The 21,832-nt window shown below is 38.3% G+C and overlaps 1 protein-coding gene across 2 annotated transcripts in view; it reads left to right on the forward strand.

Moving 5' to 3' along the window:
- LOC137287606 (T-box transcription factor T homolog 1-like) overlaps positions 1-21,832 on the forward strand; it is a 78,637-nt gene that overhangs the window by 51,701 nt on the left and 5,104 nt on the right. Inside the window, exons 2-7 of one of the 2 annotated variants that reach the window (XM_067819984.1) lie at positions 8,605-8,675; positions 9,687-10,194; positions 14,058-14,322; positions 16,691-16,831; positions 17,403-17,464; positions 20,923-20,978. In XM_067819984.1, the coding sequence (XP_067676085.1) occupies positions 9,947-10,194; positions 14,058-14,322; positions 16,691-16,831; positions 17,403-17,464; positions 20,923-20,978 (772 nt within the window). In that variant the 5' untranslated portion in view covers positions 8,605-8,675; positions 9,687-9,946. Of the gene's footprint in view, positions 1-8,604; positions 8,676-9,686; positions 10,195-14,057; positions 14,323-16,690; positions 16,832-17,402; positions 17,465-20,907; positions 20,979-21,832 lie in introns of those variants that run through there. The other variant, XM_067819983.1, reaches the window with a different exon arrangement.

Consider the following 21,832-nt stretch of genomic DNA (forward strand, 5'->3'; position numbering starts at 1 on the left):
ACTTTCTGTAATCCAAAACTGGATTAGTCGGCAAGTAAAGTGCTTATTTAAGACATATCAAAACTGATATGTTAACGACAACGGGTACAACGCATTATCTACTGGCTCCAACAATTCGACTATGACGTATTTATGTATCGTATTTATGTGTCGTATCATGTTAATATATCCAATATGTATATTGTATATGTATATTGTATATGTATATATATATGTATTTCGATAATCAGCCAATGATAAAATAAATAAAGTGCACCCAATATAATGCGATTTTTCGGAATTACGAAGTCGAAATCGTCTGTTGAAACTTTTCATGGAAACAGCACTTGAACTCAGACATCCTTATGATTCCAATCTCTTACATAAAACAGACACAATACTTTCACCAATATCTTGAGCATGCGTATAAAACACAACCAAATGGTGTTTGCTAAACGTTGTGCCTCCAGCCTCTCTAGCGATACTGTCACAAACACACGTAAAGGCTAGTCAATTATTTATCCGACAAAATCGTTGTTCATTAAAATAGGTTTCGTAAATGTTGAGAAAGTCCTCCGCGTGTTTACTGCAATAGCTTTTGAAAATTGTACTTGCATGTTGCACCATCTGAGAATGATGTGCATTACGCTCTTTGACATCTTACATATGTCATCTCAAGTAATGGACATCAAAGTCCACTATCAAACTCTGTTATGCGATAAGACAGTCTTAGTATACGTGAGCCAGTCAATCGAAGTTTGTCAATGAACATTTACGTTAAATTTATATTTCATTATGTCAGGAAGTACATTGTAAATTGTCTTTTCTTTGTACTTATAGATCTTACACATATTTATGTCATTTCAAGTAAAGGAAGATATTCAGTTCCCTGTTTATTCATCATATGCAATGCATGGATTGCATATTGTTGTCGTCATATGTTATCATCAATATACACGATAACATACTTGTATGTATGACTATGCAGTTTAGGACTTTATCCATCAAGCTCAAACATTCAATACTCAAGCATTTGGTTTTGACACTTTAAGATCGACCCATCTTTAATAAGTATCAGGCAGATTCGTTGACCAACCGCACTGAATGGACCAATTTCGACCGATCGTTTAGAAGTATCAGGCAGATTCGTTGACCAACCGCACTGAATGGACCAATTTCGACCGATCGTTTAGAAGTATCAGGCAGATTCGTTGACCAACCGCACTGAATGGACCAATTTCGACCGATCGTTTAGAAGTATCAGGCAGATTCGTTGACCAACCGCACTGAATGGACCAATTTCGACCGATCGTTTAGAAGTATCAGGCAGATTCGTTGACCAACCGCACTGAATGGACCAATTTCGACCGATCGTTTAGAAGTATCAGGCAGATTCGTTGACCAACCGCACTGAATGGACCAATTTCGACCGATCGTTTAGAAGTATCAGGCAGATTCGTGGGCGGTGGTCTTATTTATGAGTCCTTTCTGCTGATTATAATAAGCTTTGCATTGTAATGGAAAGATTTACACATGAGCAAAATGTGCCTTTGCTGCTATCCGGTTTCTGGAAAAGCGTTGAAATATGAAACACGCACCATCATCACTCAGTTGGTTTCAGTGCTCAGAAAGAGGATTTGAACTCTCGTGTGAGATCTCTGCATCACAGAGAGGATCAAGTCTGCCAAAAGAATGCACTTTAAATAATTTAAATATGAAATAAATAGTTTACGGAATCACGTGAACAATAACACTGAAAATAGTAAAAACAATAAAACAGCTTCGAGGACTTCATATTAAACCGTCACAGAAGTCTGGCACGAAGTCAAGAAACACATCCTGCGTTCATACTGCATGTAACGCGATACAGACACTGAAGCCGAGTTTTGGCGACCTTCTTCGCCATTATGGAGACCAATTCCTTGTGGAATATTTGATCTCTGTGTACAGTTGGGGGGCGCTAAAAAAACCCCTAGAATCTTAAGCTGGACCAACATAAAAACGTGGGATGTTTGAAACACAAACTGACCATATAATCTATGAAACGAATAGGAGAACGCCTGAAAATACAAGTGATCCTTGATTCTTTTCCTGGTTTCTTCACAAGCTTGTATTGCACTGTGGGAGAGAATCTGGAAAATGATACAGAAACACCTATGTTATACGGTGTTTCCTTATTCGTTTCCATAACTATATTCTAACTCCCAACTCCCTGGGGAGTATACAACTCTTGCACCCACCTGGCGCACCGAGTTTATTTGGGCTCTCACATATTAATGGGGAACTGATTCACTCCTGGGTGGACTGGGACACATAGTCTCAGTACTTTGTCCAAGTTTACTGCACGTCGCTGTACCCGCAACTATGTATTTGCACGTATTCATGTGGCCACCATCTGGTCATATACCAAAGGATCCATGGGTTCTTTTTAGTGCACGGGGTTTTGTACCGTACACTAGGGGTTGTGACAACACGGAAAGAGGCTGCACATAAGACTGACTGCAGGATTTTACACCCGGCGACGGGTGGGCTCGATCCCGAAACATCAGCCTTGTTGGTTCGCTTTAGCCAGCTCGCTTATCTCGCCCCACAGAGTGTGACAAATCACATATGCAGCATATGCTCACATATGCTTAACATATGGCCAAACAACATATGCTCGGAATTTAGTCGCAATTGTACAGTCAACTCTGCTCTTATCAGACATTTGCTGGAGATGTGAAAAGGGTCTTGTCGCTTATATCCACAACCAAGTCACCTATGGTGTACAGACCCAAAAGAAAATGAAATTACCTACATGAAACTCTGCCCACCACATTCTTTACAGGTTAGGAATTTTGCACTCAATATCATCATATTTCGAAACATATTATTACAACATAATATAAGGTAAGTATGAAAGTATTTTGTTGAACTACACAGAAACAGCATACTTTCATAGACAGAAATGATTAGCAATATGACGGTTTTAGTCCTATCTAACACATATAAAACGCTCTGAATAGCACATAAGCCATTTTATTTCAGTCTAATAGTGACACCATATTATTGGAAAAGCATTTAAGAAAATATTCCACTTATATTTCTTAACAGAGTAACATGACTACTAACACGACAGCTGGGGGCCCCTCAAAACAGTTCGCGACGTATCGAAGTACATATTCTTTAGAAAGCTCATTAGGTCCAGTCTTCATCTGTGCTGCGTTAACAATAATGTATTTATTGCTATGGTGAAACGATAACTGAAGAAATTGTGAGAAAGAAATATTTATTGCATTAATATGTTAGGTCTCGTAATCGTGTAGTAAGATAGGCTGTTTAATGGCAATCCATTATATCATAGACCTAAATGCTGATTTACAGCTCAGCGGACTTCTTTCATCTTTCGTGGTACGCTTTATTGAGTCTTTTTATAACTGTTGATGTTTGAATGAACGTTTTGTGTGGTCATATCAAGAGTGTTGTTTACACTAGGAGGGCTCGGTGAGCCCGCATCGTCTCCCCATACTCTCACCCCATCCATTTCAACTCTCAACATTATCTTGTCAATCCCACCGTTATGCCCCTCTTCTTTTTTAATCACCGGCCTCCTCGCCTGTCATAATTGTGTAACAATAAATAATAAAAATATGTACGTTTTACAGATGTTTATCAATCTAGAGTACTTGCAGATACACTTTCGACAAAAAAACTAAATGTTATATTTTAGTCTTTTTACCGAAATTATATTCATGCGTTTAGTTTTACAAAATGGCCACAGAGTTTAAAATGTATCTTTCAAAATATTTTTGTTTATTGTCGGTTAAGTTTTCATTTGGAACAGTATTATCTAACAAGTTTGGAACACGTTATAAATAGAATTACTTATATCATGTGCATCAGTTGCAGTCACATTGTCAGTTTCCTGGTTTCCTATGAGTGACCGTCATCATATACATATGCGTTGGAAATGTACTGTTTTGGTAAATATGAAATAAACAAGAAATTACTACTGAATGATGATGCAATTCATGCAGGTGTCATAGTTATGGTTGGACATTACTTTTACAGCAGTCGGGTGACTTGCAGCCTTACTGTCGTCTTGATAATTAATTAATTAATTGCAATAAACAAGAAGTTGTCATCCATAATGTTGCATGTTTCATTCTCGACGTTCATGATTAGCTGTTATATCCAAGTGTTTAGTTTTTACATTCTTTTTTTTTTTCAGGTAGATCAGGCAAACAAATTTTATCAATTTCAAATGGTGATCACTGCTTCCGGCCTTTCACATCACCGAACGTGGACTTTGTAGTTGAGTTTGATCACTTCTTCATCTTCATTTCATTGTTGTGGGATACAGAATAATCAGTTTGATTATCCATACAGATTCTATATCTTTTTTCCGAAGTATTTCATGAAACACGTTTACAATACACCACATTTCAGTGTTATGGGATACAGAATAATCAGTTTGATTATCCATACAGATTCTATATCTTTTTTCCGAAGTATTTCATGAAACACGTTTACAATACACCACATTTCAGTGTTATGGGATACAGAATAATCAGTTTGATTATCCATACAGATTCTATATCTTTTTTCCGAAGTATTTCATGAAACACGTTTACAATACACCACATTTCAGTGTTATGGGATACAGAATAATCAGTTTGATTATCCATACAGATTCTATATCTTTTTTCCGAAGTATTTCATGAAACACGTTTACAATACACCACATTTCATTGTTATGGGATACAGAATAATCAGTTTGATTATCCATACAGATTCTATATCTTTTTTCCGAAGTATTTCATGAAACACGTTTACAATACACCACATTTCAGTGTTATGGGATACAGAATAATCAGTTTGATTATCCATACAGATTCTATATCTTTTTTCCGAAGTATTTCATGAAACACGTTTACAATACACCACATTTCAGTGTTATGGGATACAGAATAATCAGTTTGATTATCCATACAGATTCTATATCTTTTTTCCGAAGTATTTCATGAAACACGTTTACAATACACCACATTTCAGTGTTATGGGATACAGAATAATCAGTTTGATTATCCATACAGATTCTGTATCTTTTTTCCGAAGTATTTCATGAAACACGTTTACAATACACCACATTTCAGTGTTATGGGATACAGAATAATCAGTTTGATTATCCATACAGATTCTATATCTTTCTTCCGAAGTATTTCATGAAACACGTTTACAATACACCACATTTCAGTGTTATGGGATACAGAATAATCAGTTTGATTATCCATACAGATTCTATATCTTTTTTCCGAAGTATTTTTCATGAAACACGTTTACAATACACCACATTTCAGTGTTATGTGGAGCATATCTCCGTAGGTTAAACTATCACAATAAATGTGAGAAGGATTCTTTTATTTAATTTAGTTTGGCAGTCACAGTTTGATGCTCGAAAGTGGGTACAATATGTGAAGCCCATTTTCGGGTGTCCCCCGCCGTGATATTGCTGTGATATTGCTAAAAGCGGCTTAAAACTAAACTCAGTCAGTCAGTTGATGCTCAAAAGTGAATGTGATTTTATCACCATATATCATTTCAGTTTCTGAAGAATGCTATCTCAGCTGCAAATGCTATCTGGATGTGTATTTATTTTAATTCAATATCGATACTACCTAAAACTTTAACCTAAACGTTTTAAGCATTACCAGATTTTATTGAACCGGTTCAACTTGCGAAAAGTAGTGTTTGATTGACCATTTGGCAGATTTCACCAAGTAAAACTTTGAGTCCAGTACATAACAATTTCGTAAAGAATCTCTGTTCTAATACATAAACCAGTCAATGTATCATATAGTTTTGAATAAATATTATTTAATTCACATACCAGTCTGTCACTTTGAGGTTAGGCGTTCATATCTATGTTCCCTGATGTAGTTAGGTTATAATACATCAATAAATATTTGTAAAACACCTGTAATGTGCTAACAGACCTCTCCAAGCGAATTTCATCAGTGTTAATCTGATCGATATTGACAGTGTTAATCGGATACACTATGGCAATTACACTGAACCATGCATCACCATGGTCAAGCACTTGTTCAGGAATACTAGCATACAGAAATCGCCATATGTTGATGTATATTGTCAAACAGTTTACTGACCTCAATTAGCGCAAATCGATAATTAAACTGTTCGCGTCTAAGACGATAGTGTTATAAGCTTTGGGTCTTAATTGCCCCATATGTTCCACCGTCCAATAAACTGGTGGGAAGAGGCGGAAGTAACAGGGGTATCACATTCCCTACCCGACAAGTGCATACCGTTTGGGGAAGGGGGAGGGGGGGGGATGGGGATGAAGAACGGATGTATTGACATTACACTGCAATAATTACTGTGTTTTATTAACTGAGGCTAATCGACTAACTCGTCCCACCCGGAAACGATTGATGACGTGTGTTTGTTCAAAGTCGTTTTATGAATGTTTACTATGCGGGAAATTGCGACGACTGCCCATAACACCTTCAAACACCCGACTTTCACTTTGTAAACTTATCAATGACTTGCTGTGTTTACGTGCTAAAGGATTATTGACATTTCAGAATTAATTGTGAATTTTGTAAAGTGATTTATAGCTTTTAGTATTGACAATCGAAATACAATTCGGTGGATATATATTCCGATATTTCCATCAACATTCTCCCTTTGTACAAACCGAAAAAGAGACTTGCTCATTAAGAAAAACAGTTTTTGAAAATTCAGTTCCATTTGTATACTGGGGTAAAGGAGAAATATCCTCTTGATTCAGAATGCCTTCTGTGTGTTGTACCAGCAGTTTACCTGTAGAATTGATAAGTGCAAGACTTGGTCACGTCTAGCAAGCTGAGGGACTCTCATATCGATTTAAAAAGTCATATCCGACACGTGATTACAAGCTTGCGTATGCACAATGAATATATCGAATCTAAAGTTTCGAAACAACGCTACTACTAATTTTAGTAGTACTTTTTGTTTTCGAATTGTCCAAATTTCGATGCATCCAAACACGAAAAATGTTCTGGGTTGAACCTCATACTTATGTTAATTCATAGCCTATTTTCCAACGGAAATCATTGTTCTATTGCTCAACGTCAAGGAGAAAAGAAATCATGCCCTTGAACTTTGACAATAAAACTGAAAACGTTCTTACCGCTTTGCTAGGATGGTTCAGTTCCCGACGCACTGCAAACTTAGGATTCAATACAGAATTGTAACTCCTATATTACAGACAACAACTTTCAATAACCATGACCCTTTCATGCACCATTTAACATCTGTGAACACATTTCTTTGCCAAAAATTTAGTTTATATCATACTCAATTATATCAAACTAATTAATTTTGTATTGATATCTCTCCTGTATATGATCCAATCATATTTGTTTCACAAAAATATATTAACTGTATTGATAAACAAGTAATAACTCAGGGATACTTCCTGCTCCAGATTACAAAAGGTAACAATAAATGTCTGCAATTAATGTATGTTATATAATAACAAACTTGCCCAAAAGTAAACCTGTGAATAACATTTATACATTACAAATAAACAGTCTTGTATGACGAATGTACATGTCAATTTTACGTGATTTTCGCTTGGAAAATATGTCATATGACGAAATCGTTTACAGCAATAAGCAACACAGATTTCAATCAATATCTTGTCAGAGCGATTTTCAAGCAAAACACCTTCCCGACTTATTAAACACTTATTAGACTTCAAAGTCATTGAAGTTACTGAAAGAAAACATGTCCTTTCAACATGGAAATCCGTAAATACACGCTATTATTTATGATTTTTAAATATTTTCTTTTGCAATATTATTAACATATCTTAGTGAATTAGATACAGATTTCTGCATTACAGTTTGTACAATTCATCATGCATATTATGTACCTTCTACTTATCGTATTCCGTGACATAATTCTTTCGTGTGTTTGTTATACCAAGAAACCGTAGGAAATACCTTTATTTGGCTTGTTTATTGTACTGTTTATCTTTTTAATATTTATTAACTGGACTCTTTGGTCTCAATGGGAACATATAATCACTACCATAACTTACCAATTAAACTAAAACATTATGCATAAATATCACGCTGTTAGCAGCTGTTCGGTAGTAGCAGGCACGAAATGTATAACTTTCCATATCAACGCCAAATACCGCACGGGAACAGTGAGAGTGTCACGGGTGCGGTACATATGAAACTGTTACTATTATTGAAAAAGGAATGGAAAGGAATGGTGTCCTAGTGAAATGGACATCCTAGTGAATGGTGTGGTAGTGAAACGGACATTATGTCATCATAACTGTCAAACTTTTAAACTTGTCCAATTCTTTTATTTGACTGACTGTTTCCTCCACTGACTGTCCCTCATACATACTACAAGCAGGACAATATGAGAAGGGGGTGAGATTTTTAGCTACACACTCAAAGATTTCCCGAACAAAAGTTGTGATCCCACGCGCGACTTTAAAGCACTTACCAGATTAATTGACTGTAATTGTTACATTTTGCCCCAAAAGAAAACTGCCATTGTTCATTAATTTAACCGAGCTTTTAATTGAATATAGTTATTTTGTCTTATTGTTTTAACAATCAGAATGAGCCGCCAGCAGTCGGTTGCCCGGTCAATTCTGCCCATATTGGAGACGAACGCGGAGCATGCTACAGGTATTGAGTCGACATGTTTTGATTGTGATAAAAGCAATTGGCGCCATGATCTGATCAATTATATGAGTACTGCTTCCGTCACTGTCGCCCACCCTAGGTTGGGCCTTTCAACAATAAGTGATCTGTGTCTGATCAAGATTCGTTTGATTTTTTAATTTTACCTCAAAACCTCATATTTAAAAATTGGCAAAAATAAATTTTGTTTCTGTTCAAATACAACGGATTTGTTTGGTTATTTAATTTTACATTTAAAATATATTCATAAAAACGAAAAGGTCCATTACATGTTTCTTTATGCACGATTCTAGTTTTAGAATGTTGATGTTTAACTTTAATTTTTAAAATTATAATACCAGTGCAGCCCTTGAGTACAAAATTAGATTTGTTCTGAATCAAACCATTTTTACAACAAATATTCATTCGATACTGGAGACAAACGTTAACTTATAAGTAAAATGTGAAATGTTTTAAGGGTTTTAAAACTGTAAATTTGGAGCGTACAGTGACTAATTGTCAAATCTTAGAAAGTGTTTTTTTTTTCTTCTACGAAGTATCTAATTTGCCATTTTTTTAAGCGTTCTTGACAGAAGAGTGTTGAATATTTCGCTGGTTACGATGTGTGCAGTGTGTGTGAGAGTTGTAACAGTATGGGCAAGGGGAGAGGAAGCTCGCTCCGCGGTGGGGCTATCTCCCCCGCTCTCTAAGCCGGTCTAATCTTATTACTTGACCAGAGAGGAGAGTTGAACAAACACTCTGTCCCTCATGTCTCACAATTGCACATTATGCGAAGGGCTTACTTTCAAACTTGATCTTTTTATTGAAGGCTTTCACACGTTCTGGGTTCGATCCCCGCGTCTAGGAGAGTGCGGTTCCCCTGGTCCCAATGTCCGGGGGTCTCCGACATGACAGTGACACTGTTAGTGAGTAACGCTAGGTTCTCAATCCTCGCATGACACTTAGGGATTTCGATACACTTGCACCTCTTTCATTATCTTCCTTCTGTTTACACAGACAATCACCTTGAATCACTACGAGCGACCAATCAGTGAGAGGCGGCGACTGCGAGGACACGCCCACTCTCGCCGCTGATTGGCTGGCCGGGCCGCGGGTTGTAACATAAGGACCTCCTCCGGTTTGTGCGTAGTTGAATTACAAGTTTGTAAACAAATGTAACCTCATTGAGTCGAGCATTTAGCGTCAAGCAGCTCACTGTGTAACTCTCCACCCTGGCTAGTTCTCAGACCAAGACTCCGCTCCATCAGGCATCGCTCATGTTAGATTCAGCGCCCTCGTGCGATCTCGCAGCCCCTACGTGTAGTCCGACCGGACCCCCCACTGCCGACATGAAGGCCCAAGTCGACATCAACCATCTTCTCAACGCAGTGGACACGGAGATGAATGTAGGGAGTGAGAAAGGAGACCCTACGGAGCGCCAGCTCTCTGTCAAGCTGGAGGATAAAGATCTGTGGGGAAAATTCAAGGAGTTTACCAACGAGATGATTGTTACGAAAAACGGCAGGTAGGTCCCACTGGATGTATCTTCAACTTCATACCAAACACTGGACTCGGATACCCGGACTAGAAGCTTCCGGAGTCTAGATTTCAATAATCAGTGTCTCTTGCGTGTTAATATCATCTTGAGGTCGGGATGACATTTGGCTCACCTATATCAATGATAACAGTATGGCAACGTGTATTGATAATTATGACAGATAAAATACCCATATCTGCTACACTATCATGGAAATCACCTTCATCTGTTATAAAGCTCGGCGAATTACCTGTATATTATACACCATGTACCAACACATGATTTACCTGTATCTTAAACACCAGCCGATAGGTTACGTTATCAAATACTCTTTTTAAATAACAATGAATTCCCAAGTGACAATGCAGCTACATTCTAAACCATATCGCACCCGGAACTCGACCGACCGATCAGCTGATTTGATATTTTATCAAATAAGCATTATGTTTTTAATTAGGTATCTATTTTAAGTCAGTGGTCAGGTGTGTGGGTGCAAGGTGTGGTGGACATAACGCTGGAATACCAGGTAGCACTAATAGCGTCGATCGGACTCGCGGTCACTGGTGGGACAGAATAGCCATGTTGACAAACGCTTTACTCCATTTGCTGGTTAAATACTGTCACTGAAATAGGCCACAACTAGACGACATACCAAGCCACTCTTGGACAATACCATACAATCTTCGAACTCAATGCCTAAAATTGATGACAATTTCCGATGCCAGATAGCATGAGCCCTTTTCCTTGTCTCCCGGTCTTGAGACTGGGGCTAGCAGACCGAATCCCCATCCTTGTCAGCGCTCTATGCTTAAAGTGTTATTTATTATGATGTAGATAAATCAGGAGAACCTTGTGGCGTCAGGCTGGTGTAAGCATCTGGTCCAGAGACAAAATGAGGACCCAGGGTCTCTCTACGCTAGTCAGCCGCACCCATGTTACTCCTTGACGGAGATCGGAATAATTGATTCTGAGGTGGTGAATAGAGTGATTCTGACATTCTTTCTTCGCCTAGTGTCACACGAATACCTGGGTGCAGTAACTGTCAACCCACCCTAGCCCATCAGTTGTTATAGGGGTGAATCTGAGAATTATTGCATTCCTTGTTTCTACGTATTTCGGTAACCCGATTCTTGGTGAGTTTTGTAATGCATTACGCGCATTCCAGCCCTGTTTATACTTATACAGATTCAAAACAGTATCTATTAAATACCAACTCCGTTATATCCGTTTTAGGTTTATTGCACAGTTTGTGTGGCAAATAAATACCGCATTCTCATACGCCCTACGAATCAACTAAATATATAGGTCCTTAATGACACACGGAAATTCCTCTCCACTAAAGTGTTCTAAATATTGTGTAAACACGGTGTTTTTATACAAATTCTTACTTCAAGACAGTTTTAAAATCATAGACACTTTTACGGATTTGTTGACTGGAAATACTGTAGGACCTAAATAAAGAAATGTCAATAGCTAGATACTTCCTTCTCAGGGTGATTAGTGTTGGGAGTACGGACCCTCACGTATCTGCCACACGACGTCATAGTTTCGATTACAACCCCTCTTGACCCATAATATATTCGGGGAAGTTTAAAACAGTTTCTCATGACACGTCATAAATATCCAAATTTGAAAGAAAATAAGATCCATATAAAACAATGCGACTGAACTAGTTTGTTAAAAATTTGGTTTGTATGTGTAATTTGTAGGTGTAGTTAATTTTCTGCTATAGAAACTAGTGAACGGATTTCAGGGCTAAATTATATACGTAGACACATTGTTAGATGGATAGAGCGTTGGTTTGGATGATACTGTTTGACAGATTAGGACGTATTAACCAGCAGTTGAAATATAATTATACATTTATTGTAGCGTATACATAGCGCATAGTATGACAATTATTCCTACCTATGGTTTCTAAATTATATATTACATATTGCATGCATCCTGCGGGTGTATTAAGTGTGTTTTACTTGTATAGAACATCCATGTTACGGTTATTTGTCAGAACTTAAGTTGTCATGTCAGTGGAATGAACAACGGATATTTTAATATTTTGTATCATGCACGAGCTAAATGCCATATTTATAAACTGAACTTGATATAACGAAACAACTTTCAAAAACTGACGAGGTGATTAGTCGAGAAGAACTAGGCGGGTATCTACCATGTGAAATATAGTATGTTGTGTGCAACCCAACGTTATTCTGTTTCTAAAGGCAAACACTTTTTGCTGAGTTACTACCTTACCATTTATGTAAATATCAGTGTAACAGTAAACAACAGACACCGTACAAACAGAACGTCTTTAATGATAATTATTAATGATAAAAATGTGGTTTTGTAAAGCGCTAGATTCCATAAAAAGCAGCTGCCCAAAGCGCACCAAATATATTCAAATACAATACAAAGCGCCTGGATATTAGAAGAAAGATGTCAACACTGGTAAATTTGTATGCTTGTGTACAGTTTGGGATTCAAGGATAATAACAGAGTACAAATTATTTTTGCTTCAAATTTCGAAAATTACTCCATTATATTAAATATTCCATTGTCTGACATTTATATACTTTTTACTATATTCCACGATTTTTTATATAAGTGGTTGAAAATTAAACAAAGTATGCAGTGGTATATACATGACACGCCGAGATTTCTGTTTTCTTCCGTGTTTTCCCAACCAATTTGGTAAATATTAGTATTGACTAAAAAGTGAACAGACTACAAATAGCCCACACTGTCTTTTCTAAATCTGAATGGAGTGTCACCCTATAAGACTATTCCCCCTATAAAATGTACTGTTTATTTGTAATGTCTGCCTTCTATATATACCACAAATATTGTAAATATCAAAATACACATTTTTAGCATCATTCTGATTTTAAATTTTTAACATCATTCAGATTTTTAGCATTTTTCAGAAACGATAAATAAGTCCACATTACACTTGGTAGTACTAGCGTTTTGGGGGGTAGTTATTTTAAATTTGTTGTACAGAGCATTCCTGCTTTGCTAGAGCAATACCCACTTAAACCACAAAATGCTACTAATAGCATATACGTGTTATTTGTAGGTACGTGTATGAAGATTTTAACAAAAATGCACGAATGACTACTTTTTTGATCAGGTGTATTTGCTATGTGCAGCAGCAGGGCGTCCTGAGACCCGAATTATTTTTGTAAATTATTAATGAAATAAATATACTATTTATATGTTTGTGTTACCCTCAGCGAGAGGGCACACCTGTACTCTATAAACAAATGAAATATTGGTCACAGGTTTATGGGAACCCAGTTCCAGAAAGTAGCTACAGTGGTGATGATGATACAACAACCATTGTACGTGAAAGACATTAAAAGACTAAAAGATTACATTGGTGGTTTTTTCTTTTTCGACCAGCCTTGTATATTCTACATATGAAGTCGGCAGTCAGCGGGTAGGCTGTCCAACACTGTGGAATAGCCCGCTATATATATGACAGAAAGAGACTTCCGTGTGTGTTCTAGCAAAAAACAGAACTTGTCGTAAATAAAAGGAATCCACCCTAACGAATTTTTAGAATTCTACGCTTATTTCTACCTTTCAAATAAAATCGAAATTTCAATTGAGTTCCACCATAAAAGATGCAAACACATGCTGTATCTAAAACAATCAGCTGATTTCTTGCTGTCACCTACACTTTTACCTGAGCGATATTTTCCATGTGAATTTCAGCAGTATCAGTTTAATATGTACTAGTTTAATATGTGTATTATGTTAAATACTTAGTCAAAATCGTCTTGCACCTGAAAATATTTTCGAGGAAACCTTCCAGAATATCTTCTCAGGATAAATGTTGTTGCTTATTTCAGGCGGATGTTCCCGGTGTTCCGTACGTCAATCACCGGTCTGGACCCTAATGCAATGTACACCCTCCTGCTGGACTTTGTGCAGGTGGACAACCACAGGTGGAAGTACGTGAACGGAGACTGGGTGCCCGGGGGTAAGGCCGAGCCTGCTGCTCCCAACTGTGTCTACATCCATCCCGACTCCCCTAACTTCGGGGCCCACTGGATGAAGGAGCCCATCTCATTCAGCAAAGTGAAGCTAACAAACAAACTAAACGGAGGTGGCCAGGTATGTATTTGGGTTTCATATTTACTTCTTTTTCTACTTTTTATGTTTTACATAACTTGTTAAGAAATATCATTTATTTCTAAAATGTTTTATTTTCAGCCACCCTGTAAAATAACATACCTCACACAGACAATTATCATTCACCTGATCTCGCTATAACACCAAAACGATAACAAAGTTATTTATCTCCATGTTGCAATAATATTTTCCTCATAAAATTCTATTTTGCAGTCCTCGAAAGAGTATACGAAACAGGGCTCTATTTTTATCTGTAATGTTCATATTTTATGAACATGTTTTATATTCTACGCAGGTAGAATAACTAGATTTTTTTTAAAATCCAATATATGAAGTTATTGTGAGTACGTTAGATACGTAACAATCTGTGTTTCTGTTCGTTACGAAACATTGAAATATAAATTAACTGCCATCTCGTGCTGAAGACTGTTCTATCGTTTCAGCAAAGAATAATATCTTGACAAAGGTGTTAATAACAAACGCTAAATACGTACTTCAAAGAGATGGCGTATATTTGTTATCTAAACTAAAGTATCGTGTTTTGGCGTTCACAGGAAGGTATCTGGAGCAGTGTGGTAGGGCATGTCGTCTCGTTTAGTTCAAAGAGGTACTAGTTATGAACACGGTAACAATTGCATTTGACAAGATAATATTCGAGTCTTTATGTCCAGTGAGGACCTCATAAGCGTCTAGTGGGAATTGGGGAATCGGGGTGGGGGTAGCATGACAGCAGCCGAAACAGGAGATCCGTCAAATTTAAACTAAATATTTAATAGAGCCTGCAACAAATACATCAAACCCTGCGAGAATAGGAGTTATAATAACCGAGCAATACTCGAGCAGGTAATATCTGCACGACTTTGTTAATACCACTTATGTCGAACCCATATGACCAACTTCAAACGTGGTTGTTATCAAGTTTTCTGCGTCGCCCGGTTCTATCAGGGCCCGTGCCACTTGACTGCCTTCCGCCGCCACTGACCCCACCACCCCCTACACACAATCACCAGCCAGCAAATTATGTAGAAATTGTCCCCTTTGATGTCTAGTTAGCTAGATCAATAACTAGTCAAATACTCAAACAATTTTGGTATTGGAGAAATGGACATGATAGCTTTTCGCGTTCCGTCTCGCGCTGTTGGGCGGTGTTGATACTGGTGTGGATGGGAGGGGGAGCTGGGAACTGTCGGGGGATATTAATATATCGGAAGAGAATAATAGGCGCTTAAGACAACTTCAAACGTATGCGCGTTAGATTTATTACGTACATGTTTGTTTTTGTTACATTACGTTTTTTATTACGAACCCCGACTGAGAAAGCGGTGTTTGGAGAATGAATTAAAGAGGAAGCGCGTGGATTATTCATTGATTGTATTGAGAACTGGAACAATATTGACTTGATTCTACTTGATTTGGAATCGAACTATCATTGTCCGTTTGATGGAATGTTGAATGTTGCAGCCCGTCAGATCCAATGGTTAATTAGGAGGTACTAATGTTTGTCAAATTCTTGAAAGCACCTCGGTAACGATCGTCATGTGAGAGTTGCACCGTGACAGTAGGCATGTGACACTTGTCATATGACTGTAGTCAGGTGACGTCGATGGTGGCTACAGCTTTGACCATTGTGCATTCAGCTTGTACTAAAGACAAACGACATGACGACAGCAAATGAATCTAGTTGCAGACGGTCCCTTGAATGGAGATGACTAAAAGTTGCTTTCGTTTCAAACCTGTGGGTACATAACCCAGTCTGTGGCAGTAGATGTTCCATATCAGTGTGGCATCTAGTCGCTGTGTCCTGACAGCGGTGATGTGATGGTTGATCCAGGCTGTGCCGACATCGGTGATGTCGTCGCTGATACACTCGCCCCTGTCAGGGTTGGGGTATATTACAACCGTGGCATTGATTGAGGCGGACGGGCGCCCCGGGTGGTCCACTCAGACAGTTAATGACTTGTCACGGCACGAGCACAGCTAGGACGCCAGAGACCCGATTAGAAATTCCTTAAAATACATTCATGTCAAATCAAAACTGTGTTAAAGTTGTTCTGAAGACAGTAAAAAGCGACATCTAAATGAATATGTGAACTGTTAACCTGCGTAAAAACGCAGACACTTTTAATCTAAAAACACATTAGATTAAATTCTATAGACAAACTACAACTGGTACGTGCATACCATCTCCAACAGATATACAATATATTCCTACAGAATGGTTTACTATGCAATAGAGAGGGTTCAGAGCAAGGACATCGTGTGCAACTCTGTCTGTAACGTACTGACTGAAAATTACGTTTTGCCAATATGCAGTTTCCGTATTACTATTGGTACCTGTTTTTGTTTCCAGATCATGTTAAACTCCCTTCACAAGTACGAGCCCCGTCTTCATATTGTGCGAGTCAACTCTCGGACACAGAAAAAGAGCATTATGACGTTCAGCTTCCCTGAGACGCAGTTCATTGCCGTCACGGCTTACCAGAACGAGGAGGTACGGTCATGGTGATCATATCATATGGTCAAACTGTCACTCTTTAAATATAGATACTATCATATATTTCATAGACAAAGAAAATCATGAATCATATGCCAGGTTCTAAACTTATGGTTATGCCAGGTCTGGAAATTCCAACAAAATATTCTTCGATAAAGGGCGTTGCGCAAAGAATCATATATGCCATGGCATTGTTCAGACACATTTCATGTCAAGGTAGTACAAGATACCATTTTACTTCGTAAAATAATAATATTTTTATTAGTGAAAGAATCATCGATGTCTCGCTTTCGTTGAGGTGTAGATTTTCGCAGTTTGACACGTGTGAGATAATGGTCTTTACCTCACAATGGGACATCAGGTCACAAACGACCTGATTTACTTGCACATTATATTTTAATAGTTTTTAATCAAAATTTCATTAATGATATTACTGATATAAGAAATACGCAGTAAAACATTTCCCAGTAAAACGCCGTTTTGTGTTAGCAATTCAGAAAGCAACAACAAACCAGGAAAACTATTATTTTCTAACTAATTATTCAACATAAGTCTTATCCTACTTCAGATCACAGCGTTGAAGATCAAGCACAACCCATTTGCCAAAGCATTTTTGGACGCCAAAGAGAGGTGAGGGGCAGATTTGCTAGGCTCGAACAGGCCACTAATAGGAAATTTAAACTTCATCTCAACAGGCAGACTTGCTTGTTTGTAGGCGACATGTTTAAATCTCTTTTTATATTTGGGCGAGCCACGTAAGAATTGACCGACGAGTTAGGTAAATCTGAGTGCAGAGCGTGGTGTAGGGCCAAACAGCATCCTTTGGGATTAAGTAATCTGGCTCCTCTCAGCCTCATTCAGCCTCCTTAGAGCCTCTCTCCAGCTTCTTTTGCATGCTGCTCTGATTGGCAGGTACTCTGACACTGTAGATAAGATAGAGGAACGTAGGTCAACATTTATCCGACTTCTTTGGTGATGTTTGACTCCTAGTTTTAATCCATCTTAGATTACTTCGTTTTACATGTGGATGTCAGATTTACTATCTAACGGGATTTTGGAGCTAGAGATCCTAAAACGAATGACTGTAAAAGTTCAAATGCTTACACAAACAAATTATATCGAAGTATCAAGGAGGGTGAAGCAAAGATGGAAGTGTACCGATGACGTGAGGTTTTGTCGTGAGAGTGTTCTACCATGGCAGTTTAAACCCACCAGCAGAGATACTAAAATACTACGAAGATCTGCATAGCCGAAAAATAGTTCCTATGCACGTCTTTACCAGATAAAACCAATTCCATATTTTTCATCAAGTTTATCCTATCAAAGGACAATACATAAAGTGTGGGAATGCGTTTCATAAAGCGGAAAATTGTTTTCTGAATTCAGACATTTTTAGATTTGTTGCACACCTCATGAAACAGTTGATAAAACTAAACTAAACTAAACTAAGTTTGACGATCATTTCCGCCATTACCTTATTTTATGAAATGGTCACGGAAGAATTTGGGTGCCTGTTTTCAGTTCAACGGCCGCTAACGCCAACTTGGAACTGTTTTGAGAAGCAGTAGGTTTATAATACGCGTTGATGGGAGATAAATGAGTTTTGTTTTTTCTTATCGACATGCTCTTGTCTCTGTGGCTCATCTTACCAGTACACTGTTCCAGCAGCACTAGGAGTATCACAGTTTAACACGGATAGAATAACGAACTCCGAGCGACCAGTCCTTGTATTCCTGAAACATTAACACCAAGCACAACCTTACAACAGTACAAAGCTGTAGTAAGATGGGTACAGTTTAAGAATTGATAATGTAGGATAGGTAACGGGGTATGGGAGAGTTGTACCCGGTAGGGGTTAAAGACGGCTAGTTATATAGTGAATCCGGGTGATATGCCTTAGTGGGCGTAGGAGCGGAATCCCGTGGGTGAGCGAAGGATGCCTTCTTTTCGGTTGAGAGAGGTTATTGTTGTGAGAGAGGGACAATATGTGTTGGTTCTCTGGGCTAGAGATGAGGGAAGTGTCACGGGTTAGGCTTGGATTGTTTGTCGCACGTTTAATGTTGCTGATTGCTCTTCGTGTGTATGCGGCGCATGTTCAACATAGAGAACTACCTCAAACACAGGTGCTCGTGTTTGCCACGACAAAACGCAGCGTTCGGGAGGGGAGTGGGAGGGCATGGGGGAAGGCTATCTTCCTCTACACATGGACACCTAAAATGTAGAATTCTACCATGGGGCACCATCTCGTTCAAGCTGCAACAGGATTGATCATTCCTTATGGACCACTCCAGGAAGTGATCATTTTGCCATAGTATCTTCAGACTCGTTTTGAGAGGAATCTTCTGACATAATTCCATGTAGCTCACTATGGACCATTCAGTGAAGTGATCATTTCGTTATAGCATCTTATTTCTCTATAGTTCAGTTTGGACCACTCTGTGAAGTGATCATTTTGCTATAATACCTTCACTCATTTATCTATATTTCACTCATCTGTCTATGATTTTGGCATAATATATCCCTACTCATTTCTGTGTAGTTCACTATGGACCACTCAGTCAAGTAATCATTTTATTATAGTATCTTCACTTAATTATCTATAGTTCACTATGGAAAACCCATTCAAGTGATCATTGTGCATAGTATCTCCCTACTCATTTCTGTGTAGTTCACTATGGACCACTCAGTCAAGTAATCATTTTATTATAGTATCTTCACTTAATTATCTATAGTTCACTATGGAAAACCCATTCAAGTGATCATTGTGACATAGTATCTCCCTACTCGTTTCTGCATCGTTCACTATGGACCACTCAGTCAAGTAATCATTTTATTATAGTATCTTCACTTAATTATCTATAGTTCATTATGGAAAACCCATTCAAGTGATCATTGTGACATAGTATCTCCCTACTCGTTTCTGCATCGTTCACTATGGACCACTCAGTCAAGTAATCATTTTATTATAGTATCTTCACTTAATTATCTATAGTTCACTATGGAAAACCCATTCAAGTGATCATTGTGCATAGTATCTCCCTACTCATTTCTGTGTAGTTCACTATGGACCACTCAGTCAAGTAATCATTATATTATAGTATCTTCACTTAATTATCTATAGTTCACTATGGAAAACCCATTCAAGTGATCATTGTGACATAGTATCTCCCTACTCGTTTCTGCATCGTTCACTATGGACCACTCAGTCAAGTAATCATTTTATTATAGTATCTTCACTTAATTATCTATAGTTCACTATGGAAAACCCATTCAAGTGATCATTGTGACATAGTATCTCCCTACTCGTTTCTGCATCGTTCACTATGGACCACTCAGTCAAGTAATCATTTTATTATAGTATCTTCACTTAATTATCTATAGTTCACTATGGAAAACCCATTCAAGTGATCATTGTGACATAGTATCTCCCTACTCGTTTCTGCATCGTTCACTATGGACCACTCAGTCAAGTAATCATTTTATTATAGTATCTTCACTTAATTATCTATAGTTCACTATGGAAAACCCATTCAAGTGATCATTGTGACATAGTATCTCCCTACTCATTTCTGTGTAGTTCACTATGGACCACTCAGTCAAGTAATCATTTTATTATAGTATCTTCACTTAATTATCTATAGTTCACTATGGAAAACCCATTCAAGTGATCATTGTGACATAGTATCTCCCTACTCATTTCTGTGTAGTTCACTATGGATCATTTCCTAAAGTGATCATTTCTGTATAGTCCACTATGATCCATTCAGTGAAGGGATCATTTGGTCAAGGCCTGTCAGGCAACGTCTCTATTTTATTCTGCATTACCTATACAAAACTGTCACATAGGTCTGTCAGAAATCGGACAAACGTAATGACATGTAGACGACTTCTGTGTGGTAAATTTAGACTAGTGTTAAGGAAGGACAACAATATTTGGATGAACATCTTTATTACAATGAAAGCAATGTTTCGGTGTAGGTTCTGTTCATCCATACAGTTTTATGTTTGAGATGAAATATCGCAAATCATTAACTGTTTCACACGTCCATGAATCCTTTGTCTTATGAAATCAGTCTTCCCTGTTTCAGGCCCAATGAGAGGGACTTCGTTGAAGAAGGGGATGGTTCTCGGTCGTTATCACACTGTAAGTATAACACGTGTTTATCTGCTATGTAATGGCAGCCAGGTTTGATCGCGGTAGCAATACCCAACTCCGTGGCCGTGTGAGTGTATTTAACTTAAGAGAACGACGGTGGTAATTTATTTTGTCATTTTAATTTCAATTTCTTACAACATTCGCACCTGCGTGTCAAACCAGCCGCTCCTCAGAAGTTGGAGTGGTGTGATTTGTTACAGTTATATATGGTCTTAGCGATAGAGCAGGCTCGGACACAATGGACCACGGGCGTCCACGACCGGCCGCCGGGTGGAACATGTGTTGTGATCTATATAGACTGCCTACCCGGGTTAGACCGTGCGACTTGGGGTAGACGGGCGTCCACACTTATCGTGCGGAGGTGTGAAGAACCCAGTCTGACAACATGCAGCCTGCCTACCCTACACAATACTCTAACAGTTTATCCTATTTTGTCACGTAATTGTGAAGTATTTGTGATAACTTTTCCAACAGCCTATCAATAAATTATACGCTATCTCATCTACTCACACGGGTTTTCAAAGGTCTGATTATCAAGCTTGGAGCGTCCTAAATCTCAGCTCAATTTCGATAAGCATTGTTAATGACACTAGTCGTCGGCGAATACTAGCGAAGCACGTACGCACACAGCGGAGGGATTTCCATCTCGCAGACGAAGAACTCTTTCAACAGGCGGAGGGATTTTGGCGATTCCCTATGGGAACTCTTTCTCGAGACGGAAGTGTCAACGTTGCAACCAATATGATCAGCTGCGCGTCACGTGATCAGCGCCAAACTGTCAAAATCGCACAATTTGAAGAGCTCCGTCGACACCTCTGCTCACCAAGCTTTGTCAGCGGCAA

Source organism: Haliotis asinina, chromosome 6, assembly GCF_037392515.1.
Source record: "Haliotis asinina isolate JCU_RB_2024 chromosome 6, JCU_Hal_asi_v2, whole genome shotgun sequence".
Lineage (NCBI taxonomy): Eukaryota > Metazoa > Mollusca > Gastropoda > Lepetellida > Haliotidae > Haliotis > Haliotis asinina.